Source organism: Pipistrellus hanaki (assembly GCF_964339955.1).
Source record: "Pipistrellus hanaki genome assembly, chromosome: 7".
In the NCBI taxonomy this organism is placed as follows: Eukaryota; Metazoa; Chordata; class Mammalia; order Chiroptera; family Vespertilionidae; genus Pipistrellus; species Pipistrellus hanaki.
This window is the reverse complement of record NC_140509.1, coordinates 12,539,695-12,559,436: the sequence shown is the minus strand read 5'-3', so window position 1 is coordinate 12,559,436 and position 19,742 is coordinate 12,539,695. Positions and strand designations below refer to the sequence as shown.

The 19,742-nt window shown below is 61.4% G+C and overlaps 1 protein-coding gene across 2 annotated transcripts in view; it reads right to left on the bottom strand.

Moving 5' to 3' along the window:
- The window catches only part of TTBK1 (tau tubulin kinase 1), a 36,883-nt gene extending 18,170 nt beyond the window's left edge, over positions 1-18,713 (bottom strand). Inside the window, exons 1-13 of one of the 2 annotated variants that reach the window (XM_084890485.1) lie at positions 18,492-18,713; positions 15,265-15,426; positions 10,766-10,913; positions 10,436-10,509; positions 10,082-10,222; positions 9,294-9,398; positions 8,891-8,956; positions 7,995-8,087; positions 7,790-7,915; positions 6,459-6,613; positions 5,124-5,355; positions 4,728-4,906; positions 1,986-2,547 (exon numbers count right to left, since the gene is read on the bottom strand). In XM_084890485.1, coding sequence (XP_084746611.1) covers positions 1,986-2,547; positions 4,728-4,906; positions 5,124-5,355; positions 6,459-6,613; positions 7,790-7,915; positions 7,995-8,087; positions 8,891-8,956; positions 9,294-9,398; positions 10,082-10,222; positions 10,436-10,509; positions 10,766-10,913; positions 15,265-15,372 — 1,989 coding nt within the window. In that variant the 5' untranslated portion in view covers positions 15,373-15,426; positions 18,492-18,713. The remainder of the gene's footprint in view (positions 1-1,985; positions 2,548-4,727; positions 4,907-5,123; positions 5,356-6,458; positions 6,614-7,789; positions 7,916-7,994; positions 8,088-8,890; positions 8,957-9,293; positions 9,399-10,081; positions 10,223-10,435; positions 10,510-10,765; positions 10,914-15,264; positions 15,427-18,491) is intronic. The other variant, XM_084890486.1, reaches the window with a different exon arrangement.
- Between the last annotated feature and the right edge of the window lie 1,029 nt (positions 18,714-19,742).

Here is a 19,742-nt window from a genome sequence, read left to right as displayed (position 1 = left end):
TGTCTCCTTCCTAGACTTTGTGCTTCCTGTGGGCACAACCTATGGTGCAACTGATCTCTGATGCCCCAGGTCCCGGACTAGGGCAGACGCCCAGTAGGTATGGAATGAATAAATGAATGAGCGAGTGAGTGAGAGGGCAGTGGAGGAGTGCCAAGCTGATCCTGCTCTCACTGCTTCCCCAGCACTGGTCCCGAGGGACAATGCTCAGGGCAGCAGCAGTCATGCCAGCCCACACTGCCCCGGTCGAGCCCCCAACACTGGCTAAGGCCCCTCTGGGTGAGGGCTCATGGTACCTCTTTCTGAGCCCCCAATTCTCCAGAACCCAGGGCAAGGCCAGGATGCATGCGCCTCTGGATCTTGCCACAATGTCCTCTCTTCTAGACACAGCGATGGGGCTGAATACAGCCCTGCCTGCCCTTCCTCAGGGCACCGCATGCCCCCGGGCCGGGCCTCCGGGTCTGAGCGTGAAGCAGAACTGGCCCCAGCCCTGCACCGTCCATCTCCTGGGTGCGTGTCTCCAGTGTGGCACGATGAAGTGAAAGGTGATCAGGTGATCAGGTGAACCGGGCACAGCCCCAGCATCCCTCCTGGGCTCTCCCATTCAGCGCCGGTAAGAGTTGGCGCCACTTTCTGGATCAGACAGAGGCCGGCCTCTTCCCCCCCCCAGAGAAGCCAGGCCTGGCCAGTGGCCTTCCGCTGCACATCCTCAGCCGGCCATTCGCGATTTGGCCACCCCCCACCCCGTCCTTCCGGCCTTGTTCCTCAGTCCTCCCACCCGCTGCAGCTTCACCGGGTCCTCCCAGGAACCCCCACATGCCCGCCCCTGTGCCCAGTCTAGGGTCCCTCCTGCCCTGGCTCAGTTCCTCTCTAACACTGTGTGTTCCTCCTGGCTCTCGGGGCTCAGCTCCCGCATGGAGCCTCCCCAACCACAGAACCTCCTGCCGTCCCTGCTGCCTCCCCCCTTCAGCCACCCCTTCCCCGGTCTCCAGGACTCCTCCTGGGCGCTCCTCCCACGCTCTGGCCCCTCTTTCTCAGTCCTTCTCCAAACCCCTTTCCCGCTCAGCAACCCCCCTCACCTTACCCCCCACCCACCGGGGCTGGGTGGTTCCTGGCTCTGCCCTCACCCTTGGTTCTCCCCACCCCACACAGGGTCTTAGGTGACAACACCCACTTCTGTGGCTTCCATGACTCCCAAATCCCGTCTCCAGCTGAAATCTCTCCTGAGCTCTGAGGCCTCCACGTGGACATCCCACAGTACCACGGGGACTCTGTGTCCAACTCTCAAACCATTCAGTGACGGCCCCGGCGTCCAGCCAGAATGCTGGGCATCAGCCGAGACCCCCTCCAGCCTGTCACAACCCCGACACCTCTTGGCTACGTCCACCTTGACCCACATCCGGAGCTCCCACCCTGGTCCAAGCCGCCAGGGCGCTCTCCTGCTGGTGCCAGCCACGTGGCCTTTCTGCTTTGAGTTCTATGCCCTCCGATCCACCTTCCACACAGCAGCCAGAGGGGTCATTCATAAGGTCCAAGGGGTCATTCGTTACATCCCGTCACACCCCTGTTTGAAAGACGCTGGTGGCTTACCAGCCTTCGATGACGCTCCAACCCCCTAGCTTTGCCCCTCGGCCCACCAGGACCTGCCTCGCAGCCTCTGTTACAACATGCAACCAGCGCCAGGCTTTCTGGCTGCCCCCTCTGGCCTTGGCGCATGCTGTCCACTTGGCCTGGGAGGCCCTTCTGCTGCTTTGTCGCCTGGTGACACTGCCCATCATGCAAGACTCAACTCAGAACGTGGAGGGCATTCCCTCTCGGAAGCCTCGTTTGCCCCCCACTGTGGAATCTCAGACCCTCCGCCCTGCCTGCCTCCGTCCACGCCTGCAGCTGTTGCTTGCTGGTCGGTAGAGCCCTTGCACTTCAGGCTCTCTCCCCTGCCAAGACGGTGGGTGTCCGGGGAGGGGTGTGGGGTGCAAATCCAGCCTTACCTGCCTCTGGGGGCCAGTGGGATCCGACTCTCTCCGTCGAGGGCGGGGTCCGGAGTGCAAGGGTGAGTGGGAAGGGCTGCCGGGCGTGGGGGGCTGCGATGTCTCTGACCGCCCGTCGGCCTGGCTCAGCTGGGGTGGTGGGAACTGGGATGGCGTCTGCCGCGGGTCCTCCTCGGCCAGCGTCTGCATGCAGCGTCCCCGGGGCCGGGCGGCGGGCTCCGGCCCCGGCCGCCGCCGCTCCTCGCCCTCCTCGGGCAGCGGCCGCAGCTCCTCCGGCTCCTCATCCGTGGTGCCCGAGGTGCTGGGCTCGGCCCCCGGGGGGAAGTCCTTGAGCTCCGTCTCCTTGTCGATGATGACCCACTCCTTGCTGTCGAAGTCCTCCTCCTCCGCCAGCGGCACGGAGCGGAAGGCGTTGCTCAGGGCCTCCTGCTCCACCGAGGCCGACACGTCCATGCGGCCGCTGGCCTGCCGGTCGGCCTGGCCCGTGTCCACCGACAGCATCTGGGCCGGCTGCGAGGAGCAGGCCTGGCGCGAGGGTGAGCCGGGCAGATCCATCCGTGACCTGCAAAGCCAGCCAGGCGGGGCTCAGTGCCGGCCCCTCGGGAGCCCCGAGGACCCCACACAGCTGGCAGGGTGGCCCGCGACATCGGGACCCTCCCGACCAGGTACCTCTCCACCCTGGGAGCCGCCCCGTCACCTCCTGGGGTCACCCTCTGCCCTCGCTCCCAGGGAAGACCTATTCATCCATGCATGCATTCATTCACATGCTCACTGTGTTCCAGGACTGTAAGCATACAGCAATCAAGTCTGCTTCCTGTGCTCAAGAATGCTCTCCCAGGCCCCCCAGGAACCTTCATCTCCCTAAAGCCAGCTTTCCGGCTGCCTGCCCCCTGCTCACTCCCCACCAGGGGCTCTCTTCTGCTGCCTCCCGGGCAAACGCCTGGCCCTTGGGTTTGCAGGTGATTTTTCTAGCCTCCTCTACTCCCACCCTCCAGCCCTGCCTGGCAGATTTCACCACCTCTAACCAACTCCAGGGGTACCCAGCCCGGGGGAAAGTCCACATTCCTTAGTGTGACACCAAGGCCCTTCACTGCCAGACTCAGGCCCGTTTCCCATTCCTCTGCCAGACCCTCCTCAGGCTCACACGCTTTCCCCAGATGGCCCTCACGCTCTTGCCTCTGTGCCTTTGCGCATGCCGTTCCCTCCACAGGCCCGCCCTTCCACCCTGTGCTGTCCACCCCAGCTCAGATGTCACCTCCTGTGTGGATCCGCTCCATCCTCTGTGCGGACAGTTGTCCTCCCCGTGCTCCCTGGTCCCCTCTCATCACAGAGCACCTGAGTTTACGTACCTGCCTCCCAGGGGCTGTGAGCTCTGCCAGGCGGGGGTGGGGGCCCACTTGCCGCCTGACTGTTCACGGCTGGGGCACGGCCCTGCCTTGGGACATCTCTCCCTGTTCCCTGTGCCGTGGCCCTCACATTGCTTCCCGAGGTTGTCACTCAGGGGTGTACGGCCCCAGCGTGGGGGACTCCTGTCTGTCTGACAGTGTGTGGAGGACAGGCCACTACAAAATGCCTGCAAGTCCCCCCCAACCGGGAAGGCTTGGCCCTCAGCCTGCAGGCAGGGGGCTGCCTCATCCTCCCCAGCACGGGGCCGGGAGGGGAGGGGTGCGGGTCCCAGCCGCTGTGGGCTTTCCCAACATACTGCCTCCAGCCTCTGGAGGACCTGCCAACTCTGACTCCACTGTCTTTACGGACTTGTTAATAAACCCACTTTGTTAGAATAAAAACACCCCCAGGGAGGCCGCCCAGGGCCTGACGCACGTAGATGGCTGCTGTCACTTCTTCCCTGAGAGCTTGGTTCCATGGACACAGAGGAGGGGGGCACCTGAGGGGGAGAGGGCTGAAGGTCGGGGTGAGGAGGGCAGGGAACTGAGGGGGAGAGCGGAACCCAGATCCCATCTGCTTCAGACTTCCTCCTGCTCCCCGGAGCCCCCCCAACCTTCTGCCCTGCCTAGGGGATCCTGAAAACTCCCTTCCAGAAAACCTCTCCGCACCCCTCTCCTTGCCCACCACCCTGAAACAGGGGCCCACTGAGCCCCACCCGCTAGCTCTACCGGGGCTCCCCCCCACACACACACACAACACCCCCTGTTCCCTCTCTGCTCCCCGGCTCTCCGGGCTACCGCGTGGGTGTGGGCGTAAGCACGGCCGTGGCGTGGGTATGAGCGTGAGTGGGTGTGAGCGTGAACGTGGGCGTAAGCGTGGGCGTGGCGTGGGTGTGAGCGTGAGTGGGTGTGAGCGTGAGTGGGTGTGGGCGGGGCGTGGGCGGGGCGTGCGGGCTCCCTGAGGACCGTCCCATCAGCCCTGTCTGGCGTCCGCACAGGGGTCTCCGCGCCCGGAGCGGGGAGGGGTGGTTGGGCAGGATCCAGACGGGCCACCCCCGCCAGAGCAGGGCCTGGGGAGGCATCCCCTTCCCGTGCGGAGAAGCCTCAGCCTCTGCGGGGTGAGGTCCCCCCAAAATTAGGGGGGGCATCGCCCTCCACCCACCAGATCGCCGCCCCGCTGGCCGTCAGCCTCCCGTCCTGGATCTCACCCCCAGCGCCGCGGGCCCCGCAGGGCCTCTGGGTCTGGCCAACGACCAGGTACAAGCCTCTCTACACTCGGAGCCCCCCACCTCTGCCTGAACCCCACCTTTCCCCCAGCCCAGCCCTGGGGGCGGGGAGCCAGGCGCCCTGGACCCACCTCCTCTCATGGAGCTCCGCCCGCCCGTCCGCCGTGGAGAGCCGCTCGGACTCGGGGCTGTTGACCCTCCGGTAGCGCAGAGAACGGACTGGGGTGGTCGGGGAGTCTGGCGGGGCTCGCACCGGAGAGCTGGGGACCCCCACCCCTCGGTTCTGCTCCTCTTCCACCACGCAGGGGGTCTGCGGGAGAGGGGAGGCCGTGAGCTGGGGCGGACAGGGCGGCTGTGGGCCAGGTGGTTTCGGGGTGAAGGAGAGGGAGGTGGAGCGTCAGGATGCAGTGACCCTGAGATGGGGCAAGGCTGGGGGCTGGGGGCTGGGCTGGGGGGAGGGCACGCAGAGGACGGGGAGGGCCCGCGGGTCGGGAAGGCCGCCATGCCCTTCTCCTGGCTGCAGTTACTTTGCCGATGTTGATCCGGAGTTTGTTCCTGTTGACATCTGTCTCCTCCCAGACTTCAGCTTCAGGGCCCCCGGGATGGGGGGCCAGGAGGGGGCCGGGGCCCAGCCCCTCGGGGAGCCGCCCGGGCAGGATAGGGGGTGCGTTCTCCTGGTCACTCAGGTGCTCGCCCTGCAGCACGTCCTCCGTGTTCTCCCGGAGCAGGTCTCCGGGCACCGGCGTCACGTTGACCACCCTGGAGAGGCCGGAGGGGTGATGGGCAAGGCTGGCACGGGGGCCCTCCCCGGCCAGCACACGCCCTGGAGATCACTGCCAGATGGGCATGGGCACAGGGGAGGTCCCAGGAGAGGTGAGGGCGGCCCTCGGCCTGTCACCCGGCTCACAAAACCCCTGCGACCAGAGGGTTGTAAGATGTGGCTGTCCGGACAGGCACACCACCACCTAGCTCTATGTAAGAGATCCCGCCCGGCTGGCCTGGCTCAGTGGTTGAGCGTCAACCTATGAACCAGGTAGTCAGGGTTCAGTTCCCGGTCAGGCACATGCCCGGGTTGCAGGCTCCATCCCCAGTGTGGGGTGTTCAGGAGGCAGCAGATCAAAGATTCTCTTTCATCACTGATATTTCTCTCTCTCTCTCTCTCTCTCTCTCTCTCTCTCTCTCCCTCCCTTCATCTCTAAAATCAGTAAATATATATAAAAAGAGAGAGAAAGAGAGAGACCCAGCTGCTTCCCAGGCAGGCCCAGCCGGATTCCCGCTGCCATCACTGCTTGGCTTCCTTTAGCCCAGGAGTGGGTCTAAAGAGAAGGATCACTTGAAGTTAACTGAGTGACGTCTTTAAAGATCTGAGCACCACAGCGTGCTGACAAGTCCTGCGGAGTCTCCTTCCCAAAGGTGCCCGGAGCCCCGGCCTGCCTCCCTGGCTCACTCCTGGGGTTGGGTAGGGAGCCCCTTCTCACGTGGCCCTTTCTCCTTGTGCTTGTCACCGGTGCTGACACAGCTCCCCACCGTTACTAACACCCGCTACTCCACTGAGAGCCTCGGAGGGTTTCCCTCTGCACCCCGGGGGCGGGCGTGGCCTCGGACATGCTCCCCGGATGATCGCACGTGAGCTGGAGAAATGACACTCGGGGCTTCCTGGTCCCCACGGAGGTCAGCAGCCCCAAATGCGGGCCTAACGCTGCACCCGGATTGAGGGTGCAGATGTGCAGAACTTCCTGGGATTTGAGCACCAGGAATGGGAGAGATGGCCAGGCGTGTCCAGGTAGGAAGAGGAGGAGAGAGCAGGCAGCTCTGGGCAGGGGTCATGTGGTCCCCCCAGCCATTGCCCCGCCGAGGCTCACCCGAACATGGCTGCCGTCTGCCGCGTGTTCTGCTGGGGCGGGGTGGAGGTGCTCGTGGACAGCAGCGCCTCCGTGCCAGCCTTCTCCCAGTCGAAGGCCTCGTTCTCAGCGATGCCCCTCTCCTTCATGCTGTTCTCAAACACCGACATGATCAACTGCAGGGCGGGGGGTGGCGGGAGGACAGAGAGGTGACCCTGGGGCTCCCGGGAGGAGGGGCAGCTGCTGGGATGGCAGTGGGGAGAGAGGGGCCTTCCAGGACAGGGTGGGCCAAGAGGAGGCATTGGAAGGAGAAGGGCACATTGATTTTTCAGTGAAAACATGCACACAATATGCAAATAAGCAAGCAAATTATCATCCTGGTTTAAGCCCTGCTGGCTGGACATAAGCCCCCTGAGACCTGTTCCCTATTGACCAGCTCCAGACTCCTTTGCTCTCTTTCCAGCATCTCAGCAGAAGCCAGGGCAGCTGCAAGCCACTGCAGTTCCCAAACCCACCACCTGGGGGCGGGGTGTGCACAGGCAGCTTCCCTGCCGCAATGCTTACCGCCCACCTCTCCTCTCTGAGGCATCCTGGGTTCCCCCACACACTCCCTTGGTTGGGCACAGTGCATGGGTTTGAACTTCACCCACCCACCTGCCAACTCCACATCTCTAGCCGCCAGCACAGGGCCCAGTAAAGGGTGTGCTCACAGTCATTTGATCTGGGGGACCCTGAGAGGCTGAGCTAAGAAATGCCGGGAGGTGGGGGATTGAGGGGGGGATGTACAGGGAGAGGAGATACATGGCCTCCTACTGCCCAAGTATGGCATCTCTGCCAGCATGCAGGGCTCTGCGCTCAGCTGTTTTCCCCACTCTCTGATCAGGGTCGTGGGTCCTCCAAGAGTGTGGGCCTTGGAAAGAGCACTGGACTTGGAGCCTGATGTGCCTGAGGCCAGCCCTGCTCCTACCCAGGCTACCAGGCCTCAGTTTCCTCATCTATGACATGGGCACAGTCACCCCACTCGGACTCCTGCAGAGTTTGGTGCAAAGTGCTTGGAAGCACTTGACTCGATTGTTGAATGCTGAAACAATGACATAAGGAACACACAATTACCACCAAAGCCTTGTTTTGAAACTGAAATAAATGAATGCACGAAAAGCACTGAAAACAGGGTAAACGCTTGATAAATCTTAGCTGTGCCTACTGTTCGTAAGAGTGCAAAATAGTTTCGTGCAGTTGGAGGGCCAGGGGGAGGTGGTCAGGGCCGCGCTGGCGGCGGCGGGGCCTCGGCAGGAGGTGCTGCTGGCGAAGGTCGCCGCAGAGAGGTGTCCGGGGCGGCGGGCGGCCCCCACCTGGTAGTCGGGCTTGGTGAAGTAGTCGAGGCTGGCGATGTGGTCCAGGAACAGGTGGAACTCGGACGGCATGTGCTTCAGCAGCATCCGGTGCTCGTACTTCTCCTTGATCATCCCTACCTGCTCCTGGAGGCAGAGGCACAGGCAGATGGAGCCCCGCCGGCCCGCCCCACCGGCCGCCTCTGACCCAGCTCCCAGGACGCACCTTGTCCTTGATCTTCCTCCAGGGCAGCTGCCCCACTGCGAACTCCACCAACATGTAGAAGAGGGACCACAGGTCGTCATGGCGGCCCATCTCCTGGGGGCGGAGAGATGGGGGAGGGGTCACCCACAGCTCTCAGGTCCTTCCCTGGGAGCAGGAGGCTGACCTCCACTGAGGCACATCCGTCAAGGAGGCCCGTGTGCTGCCGAGCCAGTGTGGCTCAGTGGCTGAGTGTCGACCCATGAACCAGGAAGTCATGGTTCCACTCCTGGCCAGGACACATGCCCAGGTTATAGGCCTGATTCCCAGTGGGGAGCATGCAGGAGGCAGCCGGTCGATGATTCTCATCACTGATGTTTCTCTCTCTCCCTTTCCCTTCCTCTCTGAAATCAATATATTTTTATTTTTTATTTTTTAAATATATTTTATTGATTTTTTACAGAGAGGAAGAGAGCAGGATAGAGAGTTAGAAACATTGATGAGAGAATCATCAATCAGCTGCCTCTTGCACATCCCTCACTGGGGATGTGCCTGCAACCAAGGTACATGCCCTTGACTGGAATTGAACCTGGGACCTTTCAGTCTGCAGGCCGACACTCTACCATTGAGCCAAACCGGTTTTGGCTGAAATCAATATTTTTTTAAAACTTCTAAAAGCTTTCTCACCCCACAGAGATTTGTGTTGGGAACAGAGAGGAGAGGAGTCCCACAAACAAGAAAGAAGGGGGAGTCACAGGCAGACCCTTCCTTCAATTGGGTTCCGGAATGGTAGCCTCCAGCCCCTGCCCCATCCTTCTCTCCGCACCTCCAGGCTGCCCTCCCCACCCACTCCCTCAGCAGCACACTCTGCCCCTGGCCTCACTGCCCTCACGTCCCTCAGGCCGGGCTCTGCCACTCACCCGGTTCTTGTGGGCATTGACCGAGGCGTAGCGGACAGTCCCTCGAAACCCAGCCACGTTCCGAGGCTGCAGAGGAGAGAACACCACCAGGAACCTCACCGGCTGCCCAACCTTGGCCCTGCTCAGCCCTGCTCACCAGGCCTGCCTCTGCCTCCTTTACCCGGGACTGCCTCCCCGCGGCACCCTGCCCCTGCCACCTGGGCCTGGTCAGGAGCAAACCACACACTCCAACCTCAGGGCTAACCCTGCCTCCTGCCCTGGTGTCCGTCCTTGACCAGAGTGGGCAGACAGAGGGCAGAGCGTGGGTGTGGCAGGAGGGGATGGGGGGAGAGGGGGTGGCCACGTGCGCACACAGAGTGGGGGCCAGGGAAGCCCGGGGAGGGCCCCGGGAAGCGGTACTCACAGGCCGCACGTCCCCCGTGGTGTTGGTGTACTGCCGGGCCAGCCCGAAGTCCAGCATGTAGCACTTCCTGTAGGTGGACGGCAGCCGGCCCATGGCGAAGTTGGACTGCAGGGAGACAGCCGTGTGAGTGCCGGGCTCCCACCCCACCTGGCTCGCCTCACGGGGACCCTCAGCCCACACACCCTCACATGAGAGTAAAACGCCAGCCAACACAGCACCTCAGCGGAGGGGCAGGTGGGATTCTCCCCGTTTTGGAGATGAGGAGAATGACGGTCATGGGGCTCAGGGGACTGGTCCAGGGTCACACAGCCACTGATGGCTGAGCTGACGCTGAAACAAGGTCTGAGGCTCTAAATCCTTGGGACTCCCCAGCAGGACAGTGAGCATAGTCTAAGGAGGAGGGCACCTGTAGTGTCCTTGCTGTGACCTTGGGCCATTCAACCAACCTTTCTGAGCCCCAGTTCTCAGCCCTTAAGAAGGGCACATTCTTCAGCACCAACATCCAAGGTGTCACACAATTAGCTGCTTGGAGTTCTTGGCCAAGGCCCAGCCCTGGTCCCCTTCCTCAACCCCCCTGTGCTCCCCAACCCTTCACCTTTCTGGGTTCAAGGACTCTGCAGGTCAGGGGTGAAGGAGAGGGAGGGAAGCACAGGAGAGGGAGGGCGTGGCCCAGGGCGGACAGGGCTGCGTGCTCCTGCGGGGCAGGTGAGAGGCAGAGAGGGGGCTTGGGACAGAGAAGCAGCCAGGGGCCCCGAGAGGGAGAGGAGGGGGGGCAGGGCAGCCCTCACCGGCTTGATGTCCCTGTGCAGGAAGCCCACGGAGTGGATGGCCTCGATGGACTCCAGGATCTGCTTGCCCAGCCGCAGGGTGGTGCTCAGCGTGAAGGTGCCCCTCGGCTGGCTGCGGCGCAGGTCGGCCAGGTTCCGGCCCTGGGGGGGTGGGGGGGACACTGCTCAGCGGCCATCCCGCACCACCACCACTGGGCCACTCTGCCCAGCCTCGCCCCCAAGGCTGTGCCCACTTCCCCCTCCTCCCGGGGTCGCAGTCTCCCTTCCCCTCACCACCCCCCTCCCCCAGGCCACAGGAGTTGCAGCCCACGTCCCGGGTGACGGGAGAGAGGATGCGTGGACCACGGGACTCACCTGGAGCTGCATCACCACGTAGTTAAACTTCTCGTTCCGGCCACAGCCGATGAACCGGCACACGTGGTCCTTCCCTGAGGACACAGGCAGGCGGCTCCCAATCCCACTCCCCACTCCCCACCCCCACCCCCCACTCCCCACTCCCCGCCCGCAGGCGGGCTCCCAGTGTGTTCTGGATTCCTGGTCCCCCAGCCCCTAGTCCCACCGCTCTTCAACTGGTCCCCTCTTCCCTCCACCACCCTACACCTCTCCAGCCTCTCAGCCCATCGCCTCTCCTGGCCCCTGGCTCCGTCACCTCTCCGCGCCCCTCCTCCTGCCCTAGGCCCGTACCTTGCAGCTTTTTGAGCACGGCCACCTCCATCTTGAGGACCTGCTTGGGCTGCTGGGCCGACTCCACCTTGAGGGCCACGTTCTCCCTGGTCAGCAGGTCCATGGCCTCGTAGATCTCACCAAAGCCCCCACCTCCAATCTTTTTCAGCTACAGAGACAGGAGAGGGGGAGGGGGACACAGGAATCAGGATGAGCAGCTCCTCATCCAACCACTGCTGGGTGGTATCCTTCACTGATGGGGGCAGGGGCAGCCTTGAAAGGGAGGACCTCCTGTCTCCCTCCTTGCCCCACCCACCAGGGCCCCGCCTCCTTTCCTAGGGCTGGAGACAGACAGCTCGGCCCTGGTGGACACACACACACACACACACACACGCGCGCACACACACACACACACACACACACAAACATGCACACACGCACGGGGCCAGATGTCAGTGGGCAGTGGGAAAGGGTATGAGACGTGTGACTTCATATAGACATGGAGCCAAGGTCACGTGGATCCTGAAGAGATGATGGGCTGTCATGAATCTTTTCTTCTCTGGAAGGACAATCAATATCATGCTCCCCCATCCGCCGCCTAGACTGAGCAACCTCCGGAAGAAAGACCAATTTCCAGAACCTCCCAGCTTCAGGGCAGACCCCCCCGGAAGAGGTTAGCAGAATCCGAAAAGGTGTCACCAGAGTGCTGGGTGGGGGAGTGTTTGGGGAGGAGACCAGGAAAGGTCTGAAGGAGACCGTTGCTGCGCTGAAGCTCACACCCCTCCCCAGTCCCCTGCAGGTGCCACCCCCATGCGGGCCTCCTCTCTGGGGCAGGGGACACTGGAGCCTGTGGGAAAGGAGGTTTGGGGTGAATCTGCTTATTCCCAAGGGCAGTGCGGTGGAGAGCTAACCTGCCAGTCCTCCTCTTCCTCCAGCGTCCCAGGGCAGGGAGGGAGGGAAGACAGAGAACTGGGATGGAGGAAGAATCGGCAGCAGAGATGAGCAAAGCCGAGTTATGGGAGGGATCAAAGTCATGTCAAGTCAGAGGCCCAGGATGTTGGAGAGTGAGGGTGCCGCTGGCAGTGATGGGGGGCCAAGGGAGAAGGTGCTGAAGAAAGATGCACAGCTCAGTTCTCGCCTCCTCGGGGAGGATGGCCTGCCCTCTAGTGCCTTCGTGTGCATCCTGTTGGCTAATAACTGAGCCACGGCTGCTAATGGTGGGGTGGAGGGTCCTGATCAGCCAGCCGGTAAGGGACCCTGAGCCTCCTCCCCCCGCTGAGCCCTCCCCTGAGTATTTATTCCTTGGGAATGAAGGGAGGAAGGGGCGGGCTGGGTGGAGCAGAGGTTTCAGGTGAGCGTTGAAACCTCTCTAGAAAGAGAAGGATGAAGGGAAGATCTGGAAGAGGAGCGAAGGCCAGATGGGATCTTGAAGACTCTTGTGCCCAGGAAGGAGGCAGGAAGAGAGGGGGTAGGAGGGAGGAAAGGACAGTGAGAAACCAGAGTCCCTCTCTACTTGAGACAAAGGTTGAAGGTCCGGCTTCTAGGAGAATCTCAGAACCAGGAGGGACAGATGCAGACTCCGGGGAAGCACCGCACGCCTTCCCTGGGGAACTTGAAATGCGGTGGTGGTGGTGGGGGGGGCTTTGTATCTTCTGGACTCCTCTGCGGTGTGCTGTGTGTGAGCACGGAGGAAAGGCTGAGGGGGCGGGACAGCCACCGCATCCCGGTTCTGTGCTCCGGACTCACAGACCTCATCTCCGCTCATCCCCGAAGGGTCCCCAGCCCCGGTGAGGAGTCATCGGAGTCCCGTTCCGCACGGAGTGAGCACCGGCCCCGGTCACAGGGCTAGGGAGTAGCAGAGCCGGGTGTTCAAACCCAGGCGATCGGATGCAAACCCACACTCTGGCCATGATGTTACAGGAACAGGTGATCACACTGGGGTTCAAAGCGTCGGGGCTGAGATTCAAGCTCAGATCTACCGCGATCCGAAATCCTTGCTGGAGACGGTCAGGAGATTTGGGGCTGCCAAGACCTTTCTGACACCTACTCACTCAGGGCTATTCCTCTACCACTTCCCTTTTCAGAGTCCATTGTTCCTTCCTCAGTCCCCTTCTTACACCCCACCCACTCTTCACCGAACCTCCCTGGGGCGGGGACCGGGCCTCTTCACTCACCCCCTCACCCACACCCCTCCTCCCTGGCCCTTAGCCATGGCCACAGCAGGCACAGGGACTGGGCCCATCAGACTTTCAGACAACAAAAATGTATTAGTTTCCTTTAAAACCAGAAGGAGAGAGAAATTAATGGTTAGGTCAAAAAGAAAATTTAAATAGGTAATATTAATGTGTTCCTCTCTATACCACTGTTGTCACAAAATACAATTTTTAGGAATTTGTTATCGAGGAAGGGGCCATAGGAGGAGAAATGTCCGGAGCCCAGGAAAGCCAGGAAAATTCTCTCCAACTCCCTTCACCAGACCCTATTCACGATCCCCTCCCTGCCAAAGGGCCCCCTACACTGGAGGAGAATACACCACAATAGGACCAGCATTCACACAGGGGAAAGGAAGCCTGGTTTCTGGGCCCAGCTCTGGGTGACCTGGGGTTAGTTTCTGAAAGTTTTGGAGGTCCCACTTTTTTAGCATTGGTCACAAAGACCCCTCAGCTCTAGGGTCCTGATTCTTGGACGGGCTAATTCTTGGAACGAGCTACTGTCGGCCCAGCAGCAGTCAGACAGACCTGGTCCTACCTGCCGGTCACGGTAACGTGACAAGTTAGGGAATCTCTGCCTCGGTCCCCACACCTGTGAAATGGGGCTATCCGTGTCTATGTTTTTCACAGTGTCAGGCAATTGTAAGTGCTCAAAACAAATGCTAAGTTTTTGTTACTATTATTGTTTGTGATTCTACTTCTGAGAATCCTGCCTCAAGAAGAATGCAAGGCTATTATTTTTAAATACTCCCTCTGATGTCACTGACGTTCACTTTCGCCTGGCTACAGCCTGTCTCTGGCAACTTGTTCTTGGTTCCTGAGCTCTGCCTCGTGCTTCTGTCCCATCCCTCACGGGGAGATGGCTGAGGGAAGTGTCTGCACCCCACCATGGCTACTTGTCCGGGGGCCAGGGAGGAAGTGAGCGGTAAAGAGAGGTAAGCTGGCAAAGACTGAATTCCCTAACTCCCTCTTGTCATTTCTCTCCCACTTCCTCTCAAAGAAACACAAGGAAGTTATAACTCATGAACACCACCTTTTTCTCACCTCTTCAGTGCAAATGTCCGTCTGCCTCCAATCTGCCAGCACAAGAAGCTCTTGTAACATTCCTCATTTTACCAGACCTTCATTCCTTTGATTACCGTCCTGGCTCCGCCCCCCCTCCCCCCCAATCTGTCTTGTTACTCTCCCTCCCAGGAAGTTCCGGGGGACACAGCCCCTACCTGCAGCTTTCCAGCTGCTCCAGTGTGACCCCCTCCTGAGACATCCCTGACAAGGCTGCCACCTTTGCCTCTATCCCTGGCCTCTAAGGGACCTGCCCAGCGGAGAGGTTGTTGCCATGGAGACAGGCCCCACTCTCCTCTCAACCCCTAACCTAGTTGAACCTCTCCCAACACACACACACACACACACACACACCCGGAGAGAGGCTCAGTATAAACCTGACCTGTAATGCTTTCCCTCTCTTCCTCCTGGCTCCCCACCCAGGTGCAGATCCACACTTCACACACTGTCACCCCGAAAACCTAGGGCCCAGCAGCCTACCCCCACATGTAAGAGGCAAGCAGAAGCTCTTATGTGACAGAAAGCCGGGGGATGGGGAGTGGGAGAGAAGGGATTGATTTACAGTAGGTCCTGTTCCCCAGACACTGCCTTTTCCCTAACCTTCAAGTGTCCCCCTCCCATCCAGACACCCCACACCCCCCGCCCAAGAGGCTTGGACTACAACTCCCAGCAGGCCGAGCAGCCTGAAGTCCTGGGCTGGAGGAGCAAGGCACGCTGGGAGATGGAGGCTCGGCGTGTTGCACCTGCCGCAGGAACCAGGGAGGGGAGGAGGGTGGGTGGAGAAGATGGAGTGCGGGTGCGGTGGGAGCAGGCTGAGCAGGCTGCGGGGCCTCTTTCCCGGAACCCACGCCTTCCCATCCTCTGCGGAAGCGGACGGACACATGCTCAGGCGCTGCCCTTCTCCAAGGTCCGGCGGAGAAAGAGCCCCCTCCCCCACCCTCCCTCCGCCCCCGCCGAGCTCTGCAGCTCCGGCTCAGACTTCCAGCCGGGAGTTGTTCCAGGCTGGGACGGACCGGCGTGACCCGGCCCGGAGAGGGGTGAGAGGGCGGGGCGGGGAGCCGGCCGGGAGACAGCGAGTGTCCACAAGTGAGGGCAAAAAGCAGGGCCTGCAGGCGCTATGCAAACGAGCTCAGGGGCACCTCCCTCCTTAGGTCGGCGCGCTAAAAGGCACCTGTTTTTCCTGGTCTCCAGATCCCCTCCTCCCCCCCTCTCCCGCCCCTCCCTCTGGCCCGCCGGTCACTCACTCACCACCTTCCAGCGATCCTTGACCACGTAGTTGGCCGGCAGGATGTCGGCCTGCTCCCCTCCCCCACTCATGTTGGTCTCGTCCTTAGGAGCAGCCGCTAGGCCCTGCATCCGCCAGCCGGAGGGAGGGGTGTCCGCAGGGCCTGCCCTGGGGGGGCCATCTACCTGGGGGAGCGCAGAGGGGCTGTGAGCGGAGAGGACCGAGGACCACCTTGCAGATACGCTGAAGGGGCTCTCCGTCCTTCCCAGGCCCACTGGACAGATGCGCTAGGGGTTGCTGGGGGAGGCACGCGTGGAGGTCAGGGGAGAAGACAAATACTCTCCACAGGAAAGGAGATACAAACTACTTAGACTAGAGATGTGAGAACCAGCAACACACGTGGATGGGAAAGGAGAGGAAGGTGATTGTGAGCAGGCTGTGGGGAAAGTGTGTCCCAAAGAGACACATGCCAGCTAATGTGGGGAGGCTGCCTACCCAGGAGCACACAGCCTGGGACCCAGGCTTGCACTGGGGAGACCGAGGCCGAGAAGGACCAATCGGAGTGACTCCACCTGTGACCCCTGGCACCCCCCCCCTTCCCTGTGCCCCAACATGCCGGGGAGAGGTGCGCCTGAGGAGAGGTGCGCCTGAGGCTTATCGAACGGGGAGAACTGCTGACGAGGGGTGCCCATGGGGGACACACAGCAGTGACCGAGACCTGCGCGCCCACCGGGGGAGTGGGATCCTCAGAGAATGGGGAGATCCGGCAGCCCTTCCGGCCTGGAGCTGAGTGAGGAGAAGCAGCTGCCAGCAGGCACATGCGCTCTCCGTGTGCCTGAGAGGGCAAGGCTAGGAGTGAGGAGGTGAACATAAGGCAATGGGTTTGAGACATGGGTTTTAAAGGGACGGCAGCATGAGGCCTCTCAGAGGGAGAGAGGCAGGTTGGATTGGGAGGAAAGCAGGGAAGCAGCCTAGCAGATGAGAGGCAGGAGGAGCAGGTGGGGGAGCATGTGGTGAGAGAGCCTTTGGCCACACCTTTCCGAGTCTGCTCAGGGGCCAGGGAGCACAGCTCCCGAGGCATTAGGACGGGTACACGCTGGGTATCGGAGGGAGAGTCCCAACTGTGTGGCTGGGAGCCAGCCAGGGTCACCCAGGGACACGCAAGGGTGTGCATGTGTGTCTGTGTGTATATCTGTGCATGTATCCTCTGTGTGAGTGTGTGTATGCAGGTATTGTGTGTCTTTTTTATTAACTTTATTTAGGTGACATTGGTTAATAAGATCATACTGGTTTCAAGTGTACATTCTATGATACATGTTCTGTATATTGCATTGGACCCACCACCCAAAGTCATGTCATCTTCCATCATGTATCTGTGCCCCTTTATCCTTTGCCTATCTATATGTGCCTGTGTGTGTGTGTGTGTGTGTGTGTGTCTTTGTTCTATGCCTGTACATCCATGTCTGTGTGAGCTTGTGTGAGCTTGTGTCTCTGTGTGATATGCATGTGTAGGCAGGGAGCCAGAAGAGGTAACTTGAGATCTCTGCCAGCCCAGTACAGGAGTGGAATCAGGGTCTTTTTCTTCCCCTACACTTTCTACAAGCGCACTGCTCTGCCCTCACAGTGCCCCGGCATCACAGGCGGAAGAAGTCGCTCGGGCTGGGGTTTGGGCGGGGGGAGAGGAGGAAAGTGCCTGAGATACCCGTGGATGGGGTGGGAACTCCATAAACCCACCTTTCCTTGGGATGGGAGAATGCGCCGGGGCTCCTGTGTCCAGCCATCCTGACGGGGGCGGGGGCGGGGGCGGGGGCAGCATGGAACGGGGAAGGCGTGGAGACACCCCTCCACAGGCCGCGGGGTGCCAGGAGGGCGTGCGGAGAGGGCTCTCCGAGGGGAGAAACACTGTCACTCTTCTGTCTTTCCTCAAGTGACTCAGCTGACTGTTTCCTCCAGTCCCCCAACTGCAGAGTTTCAGAACTGATACCAAGCGGGCCTCTGCCCTCCTGCCAAGGGGCACAGGGGGCAGGAACTTGCAGGGCAGAGAGGGCAACGGCAGGAGGCAGGGCGAGGTAGGGTTGGGGGAGGGGGAGTCTGGAGCACACGTGGAGGAGACGGGTTGAAGACAAGACGGAAGGACCAGTTGGACGGTGGAGAGGGGTCCTTGGGGAGTTGGACAGGGTGACCTCGGTGGCCTTCCAGGCCTGTGGGGGTGGATTCTATTGGTTGATGGAGGAAAGGTAGGCCCTGCTCCCAGTTACTGACGGGCAAGCCCAGAAGGAACAGATGAGGCAGGAAAGGAAGAGTGGAGACAGGAGGACAAAAGAGGGGTCCCTGCTTCTCCCTGTTCACCATCCTTCCACTCCCCGCCTCAGAGGACTACACTCCACCAGACCAGGATCGGATGACACGAACACCAGTAATGTGGCTGCCCCATGGCCGCCCCCTCAGGCCCTGCCTTGTGGGCGTGCGGAGGCGTGGGTGTGCGTGAGCGAGGGCTCTTGGGGGGGTTTTACGGACTGTGTCAGAGCGCATGTCTGAGGGTGGGTGCGGGGCGGATGCGGGGGAGAGAGGTCTGAGTGGCTGGGAGCTCATGGTGTGTGAATGTAGTGTGGATGTGTAATAGGCAAGGTGTGAGCCAAGTGTGTGTGGGAATCCGGGAGCCCAGGTAAGGGGAGGTAAGGGAGACCAGTGAGGGCTGGTGGAAACATGAAAAGCTGTGTGGGAGGGAGCAGAGGGGAATGGAAGGGACCAGGAGTGACAGGACCAGAGGCGGGGGTTGGGTAAGACGGAGGCAGGTGGGAGATCATGTGCAGGTGAAGGCCCAGGACGCTGAGGGGTATCTGGGCACCGCGGCGGGCACAGCGGAAGGGGTGAGGGATGGCGAGGAAGTTGGTGAGAAGGCCAGGGGCAGGAGCGGAGGGCAGGCCAAGGAAGAGAGGTTATGGAGACAGCTCGGAAGGACTGGTCAGGGCGACAGGAGATTGAGCCCCGGAGGCAGGGACGGAGGTTGGAAGTGAGGAGCGGACTGCCCGGCCGGCGGGCAGGAAAGGGTGGTATGTGCCGGGCAGGCGGCTGGTCCAGGCCTCGGATGCGGCCCAGGCGGTGTAGGCCAGCGTCCCAGCCGGCGGAGGAGACGGCCGCAGGGAGGGGGCGCCGGGGAAGGCTGCGCTGGGAGGGGAGCCAGGCCCCAGGCCCCGCGGGTCCACGGAGGGAGCCCCCGCCCCGACCCCCGCCCGCCCGGCCCGCTCACCTGCTCTGCGCCCGCTGCGGCGGAGGCTGCGGCCGCGGAGGCAGCGGCTCGGGGCGGCGCATCCCCCGGGGCCGGGCGGGGTGGGGGCGGCGGCGGCTCAGGGCGGCGCTGGGCGGCCCGCTCCCTCCGGCGGCGGCGGCGGCGGCAGCGGCGGCGGCGGCCTCCGGACCGGGACCATCCCGGCCCGGCCGGCCCCGATCCTCCGCGGGCGACAGCGGTGGCAGCGGCAGAGCGGGGAGCTGCCCACAATGCACCGCGCCGCCAGCATCAGCACCAGCCCTGACATCACCGCCCGCCGCCCCGGCTCTTACATCACCGCCCTTTCTCTGACATCACGTTCTGCTCCGCTCCTCTCTCCTCTCCGGCAGCCCTGGGACGCGCTTGCGGTTCTGCTCTGGCTCTTAGGGTCTCCTCACCGGTCTCAACAATTCACTTGGTCCCCCTCCCCCAACCAGGGCCCCATCACTCCTTACCTGTCCCCGTATGCCTCACCTGTCTCCTCACCCTTTACCTCTGCACTCCCCGCCTGTCCCCATTACCCAGCTCCATCCTCCTTTAGCTCATATTACTTCCCCTCAGCTCCCCTCCCCTCCCTGCCATGCTTCCCCACCCCCTCCTCCTACCCACCCCTCACCTGTAACTCCCACCTCACCGCATATACACCTGACCTCCTGGCTCAACCTGGCTTTTCTTTTGGCCCTTCCTCCCATCTGCTGGCAAACTCTGCCGTCGTCTCTGACTGCTCACCAAATAAGATGCACCCTCTTTACCGAGACATTAAACAGTCTCCCCCAGGGCCCCACGGAGGCCGTGATTGTGCTTGACAGACGGGGGTGCTCAGCATTCACTAAACATACTTTGCACATTGTCTCTCCCAGGCCCTTCCTTCCGTCCTCCTGCCTTCGATAAATCAAACTGAGCACCTTTAACAACAACAAAGCAGTTACAATAGCAGCGGCTCTTCACTCCTGCCCCCATTCTGACTGTACACACATTAATTCATTTAATTCTCATCACAACCCTATGAGGTAGCTGTACTGATGTTGTACCCATTTTATAGATGAAGAAACTAAGACACAGAGATTGGAGCACTTGCCTTAGGCTCACAGATGGCAGGTGGCAGCGCTGGGACCCAAACCCTAGCTCCAGAGCCCATGCTCCTGCCCATCTGCTGGGAGGAAGTGCCATTGACTCTGCAAGACCAGTCAGCTGAGGCATCTCAGAGGAGGTGCATTCAATTGTCATTTTAAA